This window comes from Mesocricetus auratus, unplaced genomic scaffold (genome assembly GCF_017639785.1).
Source record: "Mesocricetus auratus isolate SY011 unplaced genomic scaffold, BCM_Maur_2.0 Super-Scaffold_100676, whole genome shotgun sequence".
NCBI classification, from domain to species: Eukaryota; Metazoa; Chordata; class Mammalia; order Rodentia; family Cricetidae; genus Mesocricetus; species Mesocricetus auratus.
The window spans coordinates 2,570,808-2,591,583 of record NW_024429266.1 but is presented as its reverse complement, the minus strand read 5'-3'; the positions used below and the strand labels follow the sequence as shown (position 1 = coordinate 2,591,583).

The 20,776-nt window shown below is 50.5% G+C and overlaps 1 protein-coding gene across 2 annotated transcripts in view; it reads left to right on the top strand.

The window, feature by feature from the left end:
- The window catches only part of Kcnh1 (potassium voltage-gated channel subfamily H member 1), a 285,008-nt gene extending 264,808 nt beyond the window's left edge, over positions 1-20,200 (top strand). For both annotated transcript variants that reach the window (XM_005082858.4, XM_005082857.4), the window contains exon 11: positions 14,826-20,200. In XM_005082858.4, coding sequence (XP_005082915.1) covers positions 14,826-15,686 — 861 coding nt within the window. In that variant the 3' untranslated portion in view covers positions 15,687-20,200. The remainder of the gene's footprint in view (positions 1-14,825) is intronic.
- Positions 20,201-20,776: the final 576 nt, after the last annotated feature.

The window sequence follows — 20,776 nt, the reverse complement described above, 5'->3', positions numbered from 1 at the left end:
TCCTCTGCTGCACCCAATCTTCTGCATGGGGTCTGGCATAACTTGGGCTCAGCACATTTGTCACCTGTGTGGTGACACAGAGAGCAGGCTGTGCCAGCCAGGGTCTGCCTGCACCCCTTGAGGTGTTCTGTCATTGGTGAGAATGTCCTTGAACCTCACTTTTGTCCTCTGCAAAATGAAAATAGCAGTGTTGCCTGAGGCAGGTGGTGAGAACTTCCCACCGTGCTTGGCTCAGCCGGGCCCCTGAGAGCTGTGAGAAGAGGCTGGTCTGGGGTTGGGAGAGCTGGCTCCTAGGCCAGACTGCCAGTTTCTGAATGTAAAGCCTGGTGGGCATCAGTGCCTGCTCTGGGCCTTGGTTTTCCCATCTGTAACCCCGAGTCATTCAGTGTTAGCATGGACAGGTTTTTTTTTTACAATTAAGTCATTAGATATCTCTCTCAAACAGTGGTCAGTCACTGAGACTCATGTGATCCCGGAGAGTCACTAAAGCAAGGGCTGGTCTTATTGGTCTTTCAAGCGCAATGTGTGTTGTCCCTAGCTCAGCAGCGGCTGTTGGGGCAGGACCTCCACAAGCCCTCCAGGGAACATGCCCCACCCAAGTGGGTCTGCAGGTTGAGTGTTGGGGGGGATGGTAGCAGAAACTGGGTGAACACAGCAAGTACTTCCCTCCTTCTGTCTGCTCTAGAAGCCTTTGTGGGAGGGGGCAGGTGCCAGTAGGAACGACTCCAGTCTGTGTGGGGAGCAGGTTCCAGTAGGAACGACTCCAGACACAATGAGGAGCCTGCTGCTGGAAGGATGGGTTCTGGAGACCAGCGCTGTGGCCTTGACCCCGAGTTCTTCCCCTTCCCCTGCCCAAGTCTCATTTGCTGCATCTGTGCAGTAGCGAGAATACAGTATTTAAGGAACCTGACATGTCCCCTGGCCTCAATGTCCAGTGCTGGCACCAGTGTTGGCTGTAATTTTAGTGGGTAACACCCCGCCCCCTCCCCAGACTTCATCCACCCTGCCCTTTCCCAGCCTCCATCCGTCCTACCCCTCCCCAGTGTCCATCTGCCTCACCCCTCCCCAGCCACTACCTGTCCCAAGTCCCAGTCCCTGGCTGGTAGTGGAGTGAAGAGGAGCTGGGTTTGCAGCAGGGTTGAGAGAAGACGCAGGATGAACCACTTGCTGTCCTCATCTTAGGAGACATGTGGGAAGAAAGGGCCCTGACCAGCTGCTTGTCATGTCTGGAAAGAAGCCAGAGGCTTTAAAAGATGGTTGTATAGACAAAATCCAGTGCTTGTACATGAAGCTGGCCATTAGTTGATTAAATCTGAATGTGGCCACTGAAGATACAGACTCTGAGAGAGTCGCATGAGGACCAGAGGAGCCGGGATCCTGCCTCCCTCCTCCCTTTGGCCCCTGGGTATTCATTATACAAGGGAAGAAGACTCCTGTCAGAAGCACCAGCCAGTGCCAGCTGTCATGTTGTTAATGATGGGTGGAGTCAGGGTTGTCTGAACAGGGTGCTATGGAAAGTGGAGACCCCCTTCTGACTCTGGGGGAAAACAAAGGAGCGGGGACGGGAGTGGCGGGCAGGCAGGAGGAAGGATGGTGTCAGGTCCAGTCTCTAATCTCCCCAGCTTAGCTGGAGACTGTTTCTGGGAATGCAGATGATAACCTAAACATCCTAATTACCAGGAAGCCATGGGCCCTCCTCCTATTGAGACCTGGGGCAGGCTGCTCCTCCTGCCTCCCTTCCTTTAGACTTCTCAGCAGAGGGCAGGAAGGGCCCCTGCCATCTAGACATGGTTTCAGGTGGCCCCAGAAGCTTCCTACCCTTGACCCAATGGGCTTGCTTTACGGTGTCCACCCAGCCATGGGCGCCTCTCCCTGTCTGGGTGTTACATCTGAGTGTGTGACAGCCCCTAGTGATGTGTCTTCTCTCACAGTGCTGCCAAATGCCCGGGATGTTCCTGCGTGTCGGCTTGGTGTACTGTCATTAAACACCATCCTCTCCCTTCCTGGCTCATCCAGCTGCTGGCCTGTGCCCTGCTTGGAGTCTGGGCTGGTTCCAGTGTGACTGTACACTGAGATTTCCAACCCGAGGAAGGGCACCTGAACAATGGACTATTACACTTAAAAGCCAGGTGTAGTGGTCATTTGCTGTGTTCCCTACACTCACTGGATAGGGCAGTTAGGAAGGCAACAGTGATACAATGTAGCAGCACCCATGGAGAAAACCTACAAGATCACGTGTAGGTTCTTTCCCACCAGGTCCAGGATGCCCTCAGCCCCAAATAAGCCCATGGATGCTATATCAGTTATAAAACTGTTGGCCGATGGGCAGCGCTTCCTACTGGCTGGCTCTGTCTTAATTATTAACCCATAGCTACTAATCTGTGTATTTCTACATGGCCTTATCTTACCAGAGAATGCCTGGCACATCCTATCCTCCAGGTCCCTCCACCAAGGTCTCTTTCGGCCTATCTTTCCCAGAATTCTCCTCGTCTCCTTGTCCTGCCTATTTTCCTGCCTCTATTGGCCAAACAGCATTTTATTCATCAACCAATAAGAGAAGCATATATACAGAAGGACATCCTCCATCAATCACGTACAGGCTAAGGTATTACTGGGTGGCATTGGACAGTGTGTGCCACCCATGTGTCAGGCACTCATGTTTCCCCTTTCTTTTCATCCTTGTAGCAGTCCTAGAATGTAGACACCGTTACCCATTGTACAGATGAAGAAGTGGGTATTGGGCAGGTTTCAAAGATTGCCGGCAATGCCACATGAGATGTTTGCTTCCCAGCTCCCTCGTCCACAGTGCAGGCTGTTACACTTCAGCCGTGTGCACACCTCTTACTGTGAACGAGACTGGGTGTTCTCCCATGCACTGAGCCACCAGTACATTTCCTTTTCTGTGGCCCCACTCCATCTTTGAACCCGTTTAAAAACTGGAACGGTCCGGCTTTCTTCCTTGTCAATCTCTAGGAGCAATTTTTGGCTTGTCAATCATAAATATTTTTCCTATTTTGTTATTTGTCTTTTAACTAACATAAAATATTTATTTATACTTTGTGATTTCCAGATACTTAGTTTAAAAGGATTCTAGTTGACCTCTTAAACATTTAAATAATAAAACCGAGTGAAAGCTCTCGGGTAAGAAGACACAGATGGTCCATTGTTGCTTTCCTGAAGACCCAGAGAAATGATACAAGGTTTCTTTAGTGTCTTGTTTAGACAGAAACTCTTAGGACAGAATAAGACATGGGAGAAAGTAGCGGAAAGGTGCTTTTCAAACAAATTCTGAAAAGTAAGTAAGCAGAAGTAACTAGTTTAGCAGAGCCGAGGAAGCCTCAAGGGAGAAGAAGTAAGCTTTAAAAGGGAATTGTGCCTGCTTGCTTTCTTCTGCAAAACTCCCAGGGCTGGAGAGAGGCTCAGCTCTTCCAGAGGACCCGAGTTAGGTTCCCAGCACCCACACCATGGATGCTCAAAACTGTAACTCTTTCCAGGGGGAAATGACATCCTCTGGCTTCTGTGAAAACCAGCAGGCAGGTGGTGCCTACAAACTCATGCAGACGTGCATACATCCACATAAAATTTAAAATTTACTCGTTAATTAAAATAAATAAATCTTTCATAAATAAGAAAAATCCCACCAAAATTGTAGTCTTAGGGCACAAACCATGGCGGGGGCTGGGACATAAACTTCAGCATTAAAACCAAGGTGTTGTCTTGGAGTCCTGCCCTGCATGCACCTTCACCTGGCACACCTTGGTGCGTGCTAACAGAGGCGAGAAAAAAGTGCTCAAATGCAAACACACAACAGATGTGTCTACGGGACAAAGCATCTCACTCTGAGAAAGAAATGATCAAAAGTAATGAAGAGCTTTACGCTTTGGGAAATAATGTGTAGCAGAAGATGTAAAACAACAGTGCCTGGAGATAAGTCAGGGGGATCTGTCCGAGGGCAACAGAAAGATGAGATTGAAGGAAAAGGACAGATGGGGAAGGAGCAAATGCCCAGAGAACTCAGCTCAGAGAACTTCAAAGATGAGGCAGAAAAAGGAGAGAAAAACCCGTCCAGCAAAATACTTCGGATCCTTGGCTTGCCAGAGCATCAAATGCTTTAATGAAAGAAATCTTGATCAAAGTACACAGCTGGGAGATGATAGGACTTTGGAGACAAATAAATAAATAAACAAACAAACAAATCCTAAGTTCCATGACAAAGAGATCTGTAGTCAGTGTGCATCATTCTCAGACATAACATTGACACATGTCATTAAACTAGTGGACCGGTACCTTCACAATTTTTGGTGGGAAAACAGATTATTCTGTATGGGTGTCTTTTCTCATCACTGTGACAAACTACCCTAGTAAAAGGTATAACTTTTGCTAAGCAGAGGTTACTTAGTAAAAGAAGGGTTTACTTTGGCTTACATTTTGAGGGTACAGTTCATCATGGTGGAGGAAAGCGTGGCAGAGGGCGTGGCTTGTAGATGGGGCAGCAGGAGTTTGTGGTTGAGGAAGCACTCCGTACATTAGACAGCTAACGCTTAGAAGAACCAAGCCACTCCCTTGAGGTCCACAGCCAGCACATACTGGGGCAGGCACTGCACTTGCCAACGTGTCTTCTGGCTCTTAGATGCTTAAGGATAAACACTGAACCAGGGACCCCAGATCCAGCCACCCAAAAGATGATTGCAAGGAAGGATGGTTTCCTTTCGGAAATGTATGCCGTAGTTTCTGGTGAGGGCCACCTAGAGCGCCACAGCTGAGTGACTTAAAGCAAAAGAAACCAATTTTTTTCTCCAGGCTTTGCAGACAAGAAGTGCAATGTCAGCACTGGTCCCTGTGAGGACTTTGGGAGATCTACACTGGGCTTCTCATAGGTTCTGTTTATGGCCATCCAGCCTTCACTCCAGTGTCCACCTCCATCCCCAGAGCCTCCCATTCTGAGTCCCTTACAAGGACATCCATCCTTGGGTTTAGAGCTCACTCTAATACAGAATTAGGTAATTTTGAGATCCTTACCTTATGTCTGAAAAAAATTCCAAATATGATCATATACTGAGGTTCCAAGTGGATGTGTATTTTTGAAGCTATAATCCAATATGGCACTAGAGGGCACAAAGCGTAGAGGTGACAAATGTCACCTCTGGTGACATGGGCCAGGTCTGAGACCCTTGCACGGTGGTGCCACCCGCTTCCGGAGCAGCAATCAGAAAGCACACACCATGCACACCCGGTGGTGACCTCGTGTTACTGACAGGCAAGGTTTCTCCTCTGTCTGGGGCAGAGCACAGAGCACCAAGGACAAGGCTCTCTGTCTGAACTAGCCTTGGGAGGAAAGCCTAGTGTATCTGTGGTCTGTCTGCAGACCTTCTGGGTCTCTGTTCTCAGAAGCCAGATGTGCAGCCATGATGGGGATGGTACCAGTCTCCTCAGGTTGTCCCTGAGTGTTCAGACAAGACATTGTCTCCCCTTTCCTCTTCCTTAATCATTTCCCGTTAGTGTACCAACTAGCAGGTTTCACTGTGACAGTCATACATGTACATTGTCACATTTTCTTGTTTGTCCCTCACTACTCTCCTGTTTTCCCTCTTGTCTGGCTCCCTTCGTCCACCACCCCTGTCCAAATAGGCCTCCCTCTGCTTTCAGGTCGCGTGTGTTCCGTTACTCTCTCTTACTCCCCTCTCTCTTTAAACCTCTTCTCTCAGTCTCCAGCAATGCCCTTTCTCTTTCCATCAATATGCATGCATATATATGTATATATATTAAATGTAGGACTCTGTGTAAGAGAAAACATGTAATATTTGTCTTTTCTAAATGAGATCTGCTTCACTGAACAGCTGATCTCTCCAGTCCTATCCCTTTTCCTACAGATGTTATAATCTCGTCTTTCCTTATGGCTGGATAAAACCCCACTGTGTCTGCAGACCACATTTTCTTTACCCAGTCATCCGTTGATGGGCATCTAAGCCGGTTCTGTATCTTGGCTCTCATGACTAGTGCAGCAATAAACAAGTCAATCATTCATGGATAATGCCAAGAGACAGTGCCGAGCTGTATGGTGCTCGGAGGGATCCATCAGGTGTGCACCGTCTACCGAGAGCCGCTAGTCCCCCAGCCTCTAGAATTTTCCTGGCTGACCCCTGAGACTCCTCTTGCCCAGGAATATGCTTTAAGGTCACCGGTTGCTGGCAGGGTGACCGAATAACCTGTGACTTGAGAGAAGCTTTTCCAACAACAAAACACAAGCTGTCTCTTGTGAGTCAGAGTCCATCTCGTCTTGAGCAATCAAAGTCAGGATTTTGTCTGCAGCCATTCCTCCGTCCCGTTTCACGAAAGGGTCAGGCAGCCTAGTGTATCCAGGGATGGGAATCTTAGTGGTCTCTCATCTCCTCTAGACTGATGCTACTCCCTACTTACATGTTCTGCTTCTGAGTTCTTTCTGGGTGTTGCTCTGACAGAGTGCTTGACAGAAACATTGGAAGGGAGGGAGGGAGGGAGGGAGGGAGGGAGGGAGGAACAAAGGATCATGGGTTTGTTTAGGCTCACAGTTTGAGGGCACAGCCTATCTGGGAAGGGAAGGCATGGTGGCAGGAACAGCTTGTGGCTGTGGCATCAGAAGCACCAGACGGCTTGCTCACATCTCTGCAGATCAGAATCGGGGAAAGGGGATTTCTGACCCTCCCCAGCTTCCTCCTTCTTCCTACTTTGGTTCCTAGCCCAGGACTGGTGCCCATGAGATGGCACTGCCTATATTCTGGATGCATCCCCTGTCAGCTAACCCTCTCTGGAGCGGGCTCACAGACCCTCTCAAAGGTGTGTCTTGCTAGTGCTCCCAGGTGACAAAATTAACCTTCGCATTTGGTGGACAAGGGCTTCTGTAAAGGAAGTGACCCACATATCGCAAGAGAACCTTTCCTTTTCCCTAACTCCTGGCATTCTCTAAGCAGACAGGCCTAGGCTATGGGCCAGGCAGAGAGTCCGGCTGCATGGCTCTTAGCCATTGTGGAATTACCTTCTCTAGACTCGGTTTCATCATCTGAACAAAGGGCAGTGATCGCTCTGTGCCGTCAGGGTGGCAGGAGAGCACACTGTCTACACCTAACCCAGTTCCCGGGCCTGAGTGTTGCCCCTAAGGGTCAGCCCCTCGCTCTGGGGCTGCTGTCATGCCTGCTTTACACGGCATTGTGATCTCGATGTGTGCTGTTCCCCATATAGAACACCCTCACCCAGATCCTCCGCCTTCCATCTTGTATCTAGCTCACCCTCTGGAACCATCTCCAGAGTGGCCGCCCCCACAAGGAACAATTAATTGCTAATACATTTACTGAGTGGCTATCGCACTTCCTCCTGGGGATATCCCTAGAAACTATATTACCCACAGTGACAAGTGAAGACACGGAGACTCGGGGACCACGATCACCCCCTGAATGATGCCTAGAACTTGCGCCCACACTGCAGTCCATCACTGATGCTGACATCACGAGTCTCCCTTCCTCCAGCCTGCTGATAGTCGGCTGTGAGGTCATCATCTGACATCGTGGCGTCCCTGGAGGACAAGGCCATGCTTTATCCCCTCCATCCCCAGGTCCTGAGAACACAGTCTAAGCTCAAAGAGCACTGGATGACCTGCTTTGCCTCGGTCTCTCTGGTGCCTCCTCTGCTCCCTAAGGCTCAGGGCATCCACAGTTCTGTGCAGTAAAATATTCCCGGGGTCACTGAAGGAAAAAGAACAAAACATAGCATTTGAGTCTGTAAATAAGTAGAAGGGCGCTTTTCAGAAGCAAAGTGCAGCCAACTGCCTTCCTTCCTATCAGCCCATCTAGACTTTGTTTTTCCACATTTCAAGTTTCTTAAATGGCCTGGTTTATAAATCTTCGTGTTTTATGCTCAGCTATAAAACCAGGCAGGGTTACTGATGGAGGGCTGGTGGCGAAGGAAATCATGAAGAAAGCTACCTCACCCTGGCCTGGTAGGATGTGGCCAAGGCTCCCTGACACTCAGTATCTCAGGATAGCCTGAATCAGCACCAGCCTGGACCCTGGCCCTGAGAGAGGGAAGTCTGGGCTCTTGGCTGCAACAGAACTGCCCCCTGTGGGAAGGTCCCTTCCAGGGTACTGGGTGGAGGGGTCCTGTGGGGAGAGCCCTCTGTGCAGGCCCCGCCCCCTCCCCAGGCAGGAAGTATACTCGCTGTGTATTGCTGAGTCCTGGGTGCTCCATTTTATAGAGCAAGCTTACTTTTTAAAGATTAAGGAAAAATTATTGAAAAATGATTACAAGGGCTGGCCAGCCTCTCCAGTCATCCTTCAGGGACCAGCGGCTGAGACATTCACATTCATTGAAATATCTTTATTTTTCTTAAAATATAGTGTTATGTTATGCTATGTTGTGTTATGTTGAACCCAGAGCTTGCCAATTGACTAGACTGACCATGAGTCCCAGGGACCCTCCTGTCTTTACTTCCAAGCGGTGGGTTTGCAGTCAGGCACCATTGTGCCCAGCCTTTTTGATGTGGGTGCTGGGGACCGAACCTGGATTCCCACATTTATTCTAAGAGCACTTTATTGACTTATCCTTCTCTCTACCCCCATGGACCGTCCTCCGAGGGAGCCAAACAATCGATTGTCCTGACTGGCCTCAGATCACAAGAGGTTGGGTTTTTTTTTCAAATAAAGTTAAAAATAGTTACTCACAAAGCCTTGCAGCTTAAGGATATGAGTGTCCATCAGTTCAGCTCAATATCCACTTAGTGTGGACCTTCTGGGCTCAGACCATGGCTCAGTGCAGTCTCAGAAGGATGCAAAGATGCATGAATGGTGTACGTGACCATCCCTGCCCTGTGGACTTCCTCTGGCTCTTATGCCTCTGGGGTGTGCATAATTCAGCTTGGACCTCCCATCCCTAGCTTGTCAGGCAAGAGAAAACATGTTTCCCTGAGTTGGAAGGACTCTGGCTGGACTCAGGATGGATTTGGACATATCCCATCACTTCCAGCAGAGGGTAGCCCACTCCAGAGCTGAATCTTCCCAGCGAATGATTATGTCTCTCTTCATAGTCCCCAGCACCTCTCTGTTGAAACAGTCCCTAAGTTTATTTCATGAGAAGGAAAGAGCACAGGACATACCGTAAAATCTTGCTTTTAACTTGTCCACGTGACACTGAGCAGGTTGCTAATTCAGCTTCCTCCGTTGTCAAATTGCAATGGTGATTCTTGCATGCATACCTCACAGGAAACATTGCGTGTTAGCTGTCACTGCCCAAAGAAACCTGAGGAGGGAGGAGTTCATTTTGGTTTAGGGTCCCAGAGAGATGAGAGTTCATCACGGCAGAGAGATGAGGCTGCTGGTGACAAACAAGGAGGCCAGAGGAGGGAGGGGACAGAGAGAATCCTGGACGTAGGACAAAGATTTAAGCTCTCAAAGCCTGCCCTGCTCATATACTTCCTCCAGCAAGACTGCGCCCCGCAACCCTCCTGCTACCTCCCCTAAACACTGCCACCAACTGAGGACCAAGTGTTTAGATACTCGGTCTATGGGGGACATTTAAACACCATGCCTTAGTTCCACAAGATGATACTCTTGAGTATGTGGCCCACCAAAGCTATGAAGCACTCTTTGCATATGTGATAAATTATTTAAAAAGAACACTCACTGCATTCTGGGAGGGGAACCTTGAAGTTATTTAGCAGTTTCCAAAGTAATTTCTGGGGCCATGGAAACTTCTCTTGAATTTTTACGATAAAGACCACAGAAACAAGCTTGGCATTGAGTTGATGGGACCTAGGAGTCAGCAGAGGGGGCCGGTTCAGGACAGCTTGTTCAGCGTGTGGAACTCCAGTCATTGGGTCCCCCAGCCAGGCCCTTCCCATGAAACTGCATGGTCTTCCCTGAGAGGATCCAAGTTTGTAGCCAAAGGAACATTCAAGAACAGCTGTCCTCATTGCAAAAAATAAAATGTATATTAGGTCTCCTTCTAAACATCCCCTCCCTGAGGTCATGTAAGGATTTGAAAACAAGTCAGGCAGAGATAATGGAGTCAGTTAAGTTGGGCCTGAAATGATAGAGGTAAATGGAAGTCCTTCAGAAGTTTGCTTTACATACATACTACACTTGAAGAGCCTACGCACTGTGCATAGAATAAATCTACTGCTTACCTCCTCTTTCTTCATGGGATCGCACACATCAGAAGCAGATTTGGGGGGGACATGTGGATAGCATCCTATGCAGAGCATTGGCTTCATAAGTGGGAATGGTCACACCTTGGGCACTGGCATGTTTGAAGGCTGTAGATGCCGGGCGTGGTGAAGATGGAAAACATGGCGGTTTCTGCCTTCAGAGAGCTACTGTCTTTAGAAAGTGACCAGCTGGGAAGGGTGTTCTCACCATGAGTTGGCCTGACAGGGAGGGTTGTTGGAATAGATGACTGCTAAGTTCAGTCTTGGAGATCACAGTAAGGACCAGTTGGAAAGCCAGAGTAGAATGTGTGATAGGAGGAGGCCTCGGACGGAGTGAACCAAGCTTTGCCTGGGACCTGAAGTTATCTAGGAAGATTGGGGAGAGTTGAGTTGGGACCATATCGTGCAGGTCCCGTTAGCTGAGTCTTAGAGTTTGGATCAATGCAGACCCGCCAATGGAGCGATGCCTCTGCAGGGAAGACCCCCACACCCTCAATTCCAAGGTGCAACAGTATTGAGGCACTGTGTAGCCTGTGCCCCACCCCATAGACTGAGGGAATTCTGGGAAATGCTACTTATTTGAAAGAGGGATTCTGGGGAATTGGATTAAGAAATCACGCATACAGGGCTGGAGAGATAGCTCTGCAAATAAGAGCACTGACTGCTCTTTCAGAGGACCCAGGTTCTATTTCCAGCACCCACGTGGTGGCTAGCAGCCATCTGTCACTCCAGTTCCAGAGGACCCCACTGCCTCTTCTGACCTCTACGGCCACTGCATGCAGGTGACACCACAGGCACGCAGGCAGACAAAGCACCCATACACGCAAAAATAAGTAAACCCAAATAAAAGAAATTCTGAATGTAGCTATCCTCCCAGCATGCCTAAGGTACGTTTGCACCCTCAGGTTCCAGGAAGCCTTACAGTGGATTGAAACTGTGTGAGCTTTCTCTGCACGGAAAGCATTGGGGTTGCAGGGTCGGAGGCTCAGGCACACTCCTGCCTTGGGGAGCTGTGACTGTCTCTGGGCAGATGGGTGAGTGCTGAGCCTGGTGACGTAGACCTCATTGCTACCAGTTGCACGCAGATAGCCCTATCCACTCTATCTAAAGTGCTCGTCAAAATGCACGGTCACGGCTGCCGCTGGCACAGATTCCGCTAATGACTTCAAACCAGCAGATGAAACCAAAAAAGCTCCCTGAGCTCCACATCAGCCCTTAGCCTCGTCCCCCGGTGGGGGAGGGGTGCTTCTGTCCAAGGGGCTGTGTGTGTGTGTGTGTGTGTGTGTGTGTGTGTGTGTGTTTTCCCCTGCCTCTTGGTGTGGACCTCATACAGAGGCCAGAGGTTCCCAAACAGGCAGTATGGACCTGGAAACCTGGTTCCCAAGGAGAGGCCCTGGCTGAATTGCTGGGCTGACCCAGACCCCAGACCATCTCTTCAGATGTTGTCTGGGTCAGTCCCAGACTCTAAGCCAGGGCCCACTGAAGTGCTCAACATAGGCCCTCTTCCTGTGCACACTTCGGTGGGTGCTTCTAAGCCTTGGAAAGCCTATCTGGACACTTACAACGTGCAACCTCCCAGGGAGAGTTCCGTGATGCCTTCTGGATATCCGCAGAACTTCCCTCCCCTTGTCCGGGCACAGCTCATCTGAAGCATCAAGGGCTGCCCTTGACTCAGCACACACACAGAGAAATCAGCCATGTGCCCTGAGCCAAGCCTTTCCTGTTACGACACCATGACCTCTGGAGTGTCATCTTTCCGGGTCAGGGACATTCTCCCTCTGGCTCATTAGCCAGTATTACCTGCTCCCACTCATTTATCCTGTGGATATGAATTGAGAGCATCCTAGGCACTCCGCAGAGCTGTTCATGGACAAAGCAGACAAACACCGCTCTGGCGGGTCAGGTGACGGGAAATTTAAAGTCACAGATAATGTGGCATGCAGGCAGAGCCCTGCTCTAAGTCCTTAGGGTTTTCAGTGGGGGTTGATGCAGACACAAGCAGCTAGTGTCTTGCTCCGGAAGAGTAGAAACCCATTCAGTCTCACTCAGCTAGCAAAGGCCATGTGTAACACAAAAAATAAAAGACCCAGAGGCTGATATTGGGGTTCAAGCTTCAAGCTGAAGATCAGAGAAGCAGACCGAAAGGGCGATTAACTGAACCTTGGATTGCAATCCCAGACTGCTTATGCTCTCCTCAACATGGCTGGAGACTCGATCTCCACATGAGACCCTTTGCCTTTATACCTCCCTAGTGCTGGGATTAAAAGCATGCAATCCCAAGAGCCGAGATCATCTTTGTGTGAGCTGTCTCTCTTTAGGACTGGATCAATTTTCCTGTAGCTCAGCGTGGCCTTGAACTAGCAGAGATCCATCTACCTCTACCTCCCAAGTGGTGGAATTAAAGGCATGGGTCGCCACCACCTGGTTTCTATAGCTAACTAGTGTGGCTGGCTTTGCTTTCTGTACCCTCATGCAAGCTTTAATAAACCATAAATAATATATTCCCACAGCCATGGAGTTGGGAGACAAATGTCAGGAGTCAGGTATGCTGTAGAAATTTAGGACAACAGTTAACTCCCATAACCATAATGTCCTCATCTGCTTCCTCTTCATCCAGTCACCTTTCTCTGTCCCCCTCTAAGAAAAGGGGAGTCCCATTGCTACTAAACAATTATAACGGATATTAAGTCTCAGAATGGTTATTTCTTATTGGCTGTGGGACCCAGTGGCTGGAGAGAAAACCGAACCAGTAGAACCCACCTAGGCAGAGAAATCACAAGCTCCCATTACATGCTCCCGTCAGGCGCAAGGTTGAGAATAAGGAAAATAGAGTTGGGTGAACACGAAAGATGTCAGAACTACAAGGCAAGCGGGATGAGGCAGGCTCTCTGCGGAAGCTTGCTGTGGGTCTCCGCTAGCGGGACTTAGAGACCTGATGAGAACCTGTTTGGAGGCACTGCGGGGAGGGTGATGGTTGCTCTCCTACTGCTATCCCTCTGCCCTCAGATGTTTGTGGTTGGGTTTCTTTGGTCCTCTCAAAGTGGATAAGGATTCTTCTGAGTTCCCTAGCTGTACCCATAGATCTAGGCAACTCATGAGGGACAAACAAAGGGAGTAGAACCTCAGCTGGTGAAGGCAAGGGCCAGTCTGGGACTAAATGAGAGAAATGCTGCCCAGTGAGCACGGGAAAGCCACAAATGGGGATCCGTGCAAGTGGCCTGACAATGTGACATCTACTTGCCATTGGCCTTGGTGTGAAGCCACCTAGTGACAGGTGCTTTGACCAAGGTGTCAGGACAGAGGCAGCAACCAGTGACACTGATGGCTGGCTGATCGCTAGCGTCAAGCAATCTGTGTTTATTGGGGTTCTCCGTGTCGAGTAGGGCACAGTCTTCCTGTTGGTCATATGTGAAAACCTACTGAGTGCTGTTAGCAGAGAGTACTAACAGCCAGGGCCCTTGGAGGAGGTGGAGCAGGCTATAGTTCCCGTGCACCTGGGTCCTTGAAGGAACGTGGACAACAGAACTGAATGCAATTGCTCAGTCACTTCAGTCTGACAAGCAGATTTCTCCTACTTTAGTGAAGACGTCTGGTACATACGGCAAAGGTCTTAAAACACTTTGTCTGACTCCGAAGGGCATGCAAGAGGCATGTCACCACATGTACCTCACCAAGGCCTGGGGTGGGGGGGGTCTATGACACATTCTAGGACAGATTCAGGGCTGGCCTGGGGCTTCCTGCAGGGACACAGGTGCTCCAGGTGAGGAAAACGGAGAAGCTGTTTTTCTGCACCTCAAGCCAGCACCCATACACAGAGGACAGCCTGACCCAGGTGCTTTCCATGGCATTGGAGCATGTCCTGGAGTCTAACCGCCACTGTGACATGTCTCGAAAGGACACGCATCCTTGGGGATCGACTGCAGGCTGAGCAGGATGCCACTATGTGTAGTAGATCTTGAGGGGCCATCTGAATGAAGTGATGTCAACAGACCCGGGGTTCAATGGCTTGGGCGTATGACCCATGTAGACGGCTTACTGTATCACACAACATTCAGACACTCTGGGTCTTGCTTTCATCATTTCTAAATTCGGGGTGCTATGTGTGCCCTCGACCTTGTTTGTGATAGGGAATACGTGAGATAACACAGAAATGCCTACGGACTGCAAGCGCTAACCAAGTGTCGGGCATTACTGTTACGACAAGCATGGGTTCGAGGCCAGGAGTCTTTGTTCTTAGGTTAACCCAAAGAAACTGGGTGATGCAAGCTAACTTTCTTACCCTGCAATGTGGTTTAGACTCAAGATGTTTGAACTTCGTGACCAGAGTCCCCAGGGCTTTTCATCTTAGAGGCTCAGTGGTTTTCTAATTTACTAGGAGTCCTGGGAGGGGGCAGCTCAGCAGCCAGGTTCCCACATGGAGGTGGACTTTGTTCCTCCTGAGCAGGATAGCAGCGGGAGCCCAGTGCTCTGATGCTGGAGAGCTGTAAGAACCAGGATGGGAGAAGGAAGGGGACGTCAGCCAGGCATGGTCCCGAGGGCTTGCAGGGCTGTGAATGTGCTGTGGGCTGCAGCCCTTGGTGGCTGTGTTGACCGCGCACGCGCGCTCGGCATCCGGAGCTCCTTCCAGCTAACACGGTGCCGTTTCCCTCTCTAGATCGTGTTCCGGAAGATCAGCGACGTGAAGCGGGAAGAGGAGGAGCGGATGAAGAGGAAGAATGAGGCGCCCCTCATCCTGCCTCCCGACCACCCTGTCAGGAGGCTCTTTCAAAGGTTCCGCCAGCAGAAAGAGGCCAGGCTGGCAGCAGAGCGAGGGGGCCGGGACCCGGAAGACCTGGATGTGGAGAAGGGCAACGCCCTCGCGGACCACACCTCAGCCAACCATAGCCTGGTGAAGGCCAGCGTGGTCACGGTGCGCGAGAGCCCTGCCACGCCCGTGTCCTTCCAGGCGGCCTCCACCTCCACGGTTTCAGACCACGCCAGGCTGCACGCGCCAGGGTCTGAGTGCCTAGGTCCCAAGGCAGGCAGCAGCGGTGATTGCGCCAAGCGCAAAGGCTGGGCCCGCTTCAAAGATGCTTGCGGAAAGGGTGAGGACTGGAACAAGGTATCCAAGGCAGAGTCCATGGAGACGCTGCCCGAGAGGACAAAGGCGGCAGGGGAGGCCACCCTGAAGAAGACGGACTCCTGTGACAGCGGCATCACCAAGAGCGACCTGCGCCTGGACAATGTGGGTGAGGCTAGGAGTCCCCAGGACCGGAGCCCCATCTTGGCCGAGGTCAAGCACTCTTTCTACCCCATCCCCGAGCAGACGCTGCAGGCCACGGTTCTGGAGGTAAAGCATGAGCTAAAGGAGGACATCAAGGCCCTGAACGCCAAGATGACCGCCATCGAGAAGCAACTTTCTGAGATACTCAGGATGCTCATGTCCAGAGGGCCCGCCCAGTCTCCTCAGGAGACACGTGAGATCTCCAGGCCCCAGTCCCCAGAGTCCGACAGAGACATTTTTGGAGCAAGCTGAGAGGGTCATTTCAAAACAAACAAAAGTCATAAGACAAAAGCCTGCCCCCTTGCCCTCAACACCCCTCACCAACCACACCGCCCACATGACCAACAGTGTCCAAAGCAAGCCTTTCCTGACAGGAAATCAAAGTGGGACCAAGGGGGCATTGGTGTGGCTGCGTGGTCTCTGGAAAATGTAAGCAGGAACACTGTCAGGTGCCCACCCTGCAAGACGGCAGCTTCGTCTCAACAACCACTGAGAGTCAGGGAGGAAGGGGAACGCCATCTGTCTAGAGAGCAATTCCTTTCAAATGTTTTACTGATGTGATATTCATGAAAGACTAAAACTACCAGAAAAGGGGCAGCAGCCACGTAGAGACTGACAGGAGAGTCCCAGGAACCTCTCAAGGATAGACCACATTGGGCCGCTTTACCAAGCTCCCTCGAAGTCCAGGACAGGCACTGGGACTTCTGGGCACTCTCCACCCCTGTGTGCCCACGTCCGACATCACCACCAGTTTTTCTACTCTTGTCATCTGTAACAAGCGCTCAGTAAGGGAAGCTTGATGGACAGAAGAGCCTTCCCACTCTGGTGACAGGTGTTACGCCACAGACACACAGGCTAGGCTCCTCAGGTCTCCTTGCCCTGAAGGGATGAGGCCAGGGTAAGCCGAGAGGGCCCTAGGCTCTGAGCAGGCTCTGTTGTGTGGTCCACAGCCTGCCCTGTGGGACGGCTGACAATGTGAAAGCTCCCAGACCCAGGTGACCGTCTGGCGCTGCAGCACGCTACAGGCCTCACAGCGTGGGATGCTCCCCTGCTTCTCCCTCGTCCTCTTCCCAAGTTTGCCCACGGCTTTCCTCAGGGTGTGGGGCACCAAAAGGAAGGGGCGGGAGGCCAGCGTTGCTTTCCTAACAAACAAAGCAGACACACACACACACACAACCTCAAAGAAATGATTGTAGCAAGTACTAGGTTTTTATTTTGATTCTCATGGGATTTTTGCCCAGTGAGTGGGGGTCATTAAAGGTCACATGGGAGCCACACTTAGCCTTATTTGAAAGCCAACCTATTTCCTCCTCTAAAAGTTATGGCAGGGCCATGATTGTTCTCTCTTAGGGAGCTGGAGAAAGAGAATGACACACTGGTTTCCAAAATGTCTCCGTGATAAGCTGGGGGATGTTGACAGTGGGACAGTGGTCTCGGGAAAGGTTGGGGCTCAGAGCCATGGTCACAGGGCCATGTCTGTAGCCTCCAGGATCCCACATCGTGATGCTCAGGGACACTTGCTGCCTCAGTCACTCGAGGTCAGGTTGCTTGGTCTTTCCTTGATGGCGTTGGACAGGACACAGGACAAAGGCGCTAGTTCAGGCGCATACCTGGAGAACTGTAAGGGACTTAACTCTGCCAGGGGAGCCTGGAAGCTCAGCTCTGCAGCCAGTGAGATTTGAAAGAGCAGTTAGGGGAGTGAGTGACATGGGTTCCTCTGCCTAGTGTTGCTTTACTGTCGCAATTCAAAATGTCAGTCAGCCTGTCTAGGGAACGTGACATTCGAGACCTGCCCTACCAAAGATGCTTAGTGTTCTGCTTGGAGGCCACAGCACATGCTGGGACTTTGACGCATGGCTGTTTGTACAGAATGGATGACCTGGGAGATCAAGGGTGTGCACACATGTAGCTTTTAACACAATGCGTAAGGGCTGGATCCTGGAACCCCTAGACTAAGACAATAGTATGTTCAGTGTCAGGTGGCAGCACTCAGAGATCCCCACTGGTGGCTCTGGGTAAAGTGAGACCTACAGTCTCCTGAGCTGCTGCTAGCTACCCCTTGGAACAGACTGAAATACTGGAGTCATGTATGCCAGCTGCCCCCTGAATATCCAACAGGGCCACTCCTCACACACACTCATTAGCCTGGTTTTAAAGTTTAGGAGCATTAAGGTTGGGGTAGGATGGACCCCATGGTCATGCAGCACTCAGCCTCGGATGCACCTGCTCCTAGAGGTCCTTCTGGAACTCTCTGGGACTTAGTGGGCCCTCCAGCATCTAGCCAGCCAGTGGGCAGAGGTCCTGCTGCTCCTTGACAGATCTTTCTGATGGGGTGAGTTCATCTCCTTAAGATGTGTAGCTCCCTGGATCTGGGTGACCCAGATGGTGGAGCTGCTGGAGAGCCCACCCCTGTGTCAGGAGACAGATAAAGCTTCGGGCTGCACTCTGGGGTCAGTGCACATTGGGCTGAAGTCCTGTTAGACTGAGGTCTACACTCTGCAAGGGGTGCCTCTACTCATCTTGGGGTTCTAGGAGTTCAGGGCCTAAGAATTCCTGGAGGTGAGAGTGAAGGACACGTGGTTCTCATTTTTCTTCACTTCTACAGCATTTTCGCTATGGTTGCCGTCTCTGAAATAAATTTTAAATGAGCCAACCCATCTCTCTCTACTTTCACGGCATGCACTGGCCCAGAGGCCTTTTTGTGCCAACTTACACCTTTACGAGGACACATCTTGTGTCTTGAGCAAGGACCACAAGATTCAGATACCAGTGGCCTGTACCTTCCTATCTTAAGCATCATCTTGTATGGGAAGGGAGACTGGGGACAAAAAGAGTTATTGGGTATCAGAGTGAACAGTGAGAGTTCAGAAAACAATTATGCAGAGAGACACATTGTCCTTTTGGAGAGGACAAAGCACGTGATGTGGTATGTCCCTGTCCGGTAAGTGCTGGCCACTTGGTCTCTGTAGATGAGCTACTGTGAATGCCATCCACAGTGAAACCCCATTTCCCAGTGGCTATCCTGACAGGCTAGTTTGAAGGGAGGCAGTCCTATTTGGACTGATGGGCCTGCTTTCTCCCTGAGGGCTTGCAATAGTGTGGGCCAGGCCTCAGAACCAAAATGGTAGAGTCAGTGTTCTGGTTTTGGTAGGCATGCAGCCTCGTCAGCCATGCCATCCCAGAGGCAGCTGCAGCTTCCTCCACTAGGCACATGACAGGCTTTGCAATGCTCTGGTCTAGGCCCAGCTAACTCCACGAGTCCAGCCTTGCAACAGGCTTTCTTTTTTGTTTTTGGTGCTGAAGGTCAAAGTCAGGCACTTGTCCATGTCAGGGAAGAGCTCTACCACTTAATGATACTTACGGCTCCGCAGCAACTAATTTGTTACTTTGTTACGTTTGGAAACACATTTGTCTCTTGTTATCTGGTTCCGAGAGCCTGTGCTAGCCTCCACCTCTTGGAGCCTCTGCTACTTCCACAGTGGGGGCAGTTGGGCAAGAACTAGAAATACCTTACCACCCAACGCACAGACTTCAGTTTCCAGATCCTTAGGTGGAAGGAGAGAATATTAAGCCAAATGCCAGGTGTGTCCAGGTTGGAATAGGGACTGAATGGACTCTTTAGATATACCAATCAGAGGCAGAGCCTCCTCTCCTTGTCACACTGACATCTTATAGGTACACTCCAGGGTCTCTCAGGAGCCCTGGCGAAGGTACAAGTTGTAGATGTACACGCAATTAAGTTGTACTGTTTTGCAATAAAGATGTTTAGCCTTAAGACCCTTGAATGGAACTCCAGCTGCAATGGAGGTGCCAGTGCCCCTTCCTACCCCCTCTCCTGGCGTCGCTTAGAAAGGAGGCCTGCCTACGTTCCCTCAAGCCCTCCGGAGGCCTCTCCTATCTAAATGTCCCTGTCATTGCTAATGCTCCATATACTGCCTTCTTACTCGCTTCAGTAAAAACTGTCTTCACCAGCTCCCATGCTCTCCACCTGGAGGAGTCTCCAGTGTCCCTGAGGCACTGGCCCTAAGCTCTCAAGAGGGACCCTTCCCACAAGGCATCGGTGTTGAGTCACATTCTGTGCCACCTCCCACAGCTCAGAGGAACCAATGTGAGTTCACCTGCAGCTTGTCAGTCTCTAGTGAAACTTCACCATTAAAGATAACCTTGAATTCCTGCCAGACCTGGCAGGGGTGGGGGATGGGGTCCTCCACCTGCCACTCACCCTTCCTTAGAGCCACTGACTCTTTCTCTGTGACTTCCCAGTCATCCAACTGACCCATTGGTCCTTGAGAAGTTTGCAGCTCTCCTATCAGAAGACAGACTGCGTTTATGGTAGGAACCCAACATCCCTCACGAATGTAGCCTCTTAATATTCAGACGCAGTGTTTGCGCATCAGTTGGAGACTGTCCACATTGCAAGGACATTTATATCCACGAGCAGTTTCGTCATTCTGGGGGCTTCTCATACGAGCACCTCGCCATCAGATCCTGCCAAATCCTTTATCGGGCTTTTCGTTTCTTTTTTCCTTCTGTCCGAATGAGCATGAATAAATGGAAGTGCAAATGAGCTGAGGCTATTTTTGTGGTCAGCTGAGGATGCTGCCAAGAGCTCTGCTGTGTGCCTGTGGTGCGGGATGTGAAGAGCAGCTGGGCACTCCATGGATGGTACCCCCTTCTCGACATTTTTAAACAAGCACAAATGATATTTGTAAAAAGAAAAAAAGTTTAATTTTATTTATTATGGTAATAAACTATTTTATACGTGACACTCGTGTTTGCCTTTCCTTCCACGTCTTCCAGGAAGATGCTTTCTGTTCTTCCGGCAGTCTGTTCTTGCTTCCCACGAGCTACATGAGTGGCTGGCTTACAGTCAACCACAACTCCAGCTCTGGTTGATCTAACGCCCCCTTCTGGCCTCTGAGGCACCTGTACACACACACACACACACACACACACACACACACACACTCTCACACACACACACACACTAAACAATAAATCTTCTTAAGAAATGGATCTGGGAGGCTGTGATGGAGGTGGTGCCTCTGCATCCATCGACTCTCTTGTTGCAGTGAGAAGAGAGCAGGCAAAAGCTGTTAAGTTTCAAACCCGGGACAGATGGCTAACATATCAAAGCCCACACTGGATGCCAGGTCCTCCCTGTATCCCTCAGTCACTACCTGTTACAGGGCTGTCCTGGCTGGCATACCCCACTCCCTACCCTATACTTCTCCAGCCCAGGCAGCTGGGCTGCTCTTCCCTGTATAATCCAACCATTTTGATTATCCCTCCCCTCTTTGGGCCTCCTGGCTGCTGCACCTGGGTCCCCCCCTTTCTCCTCT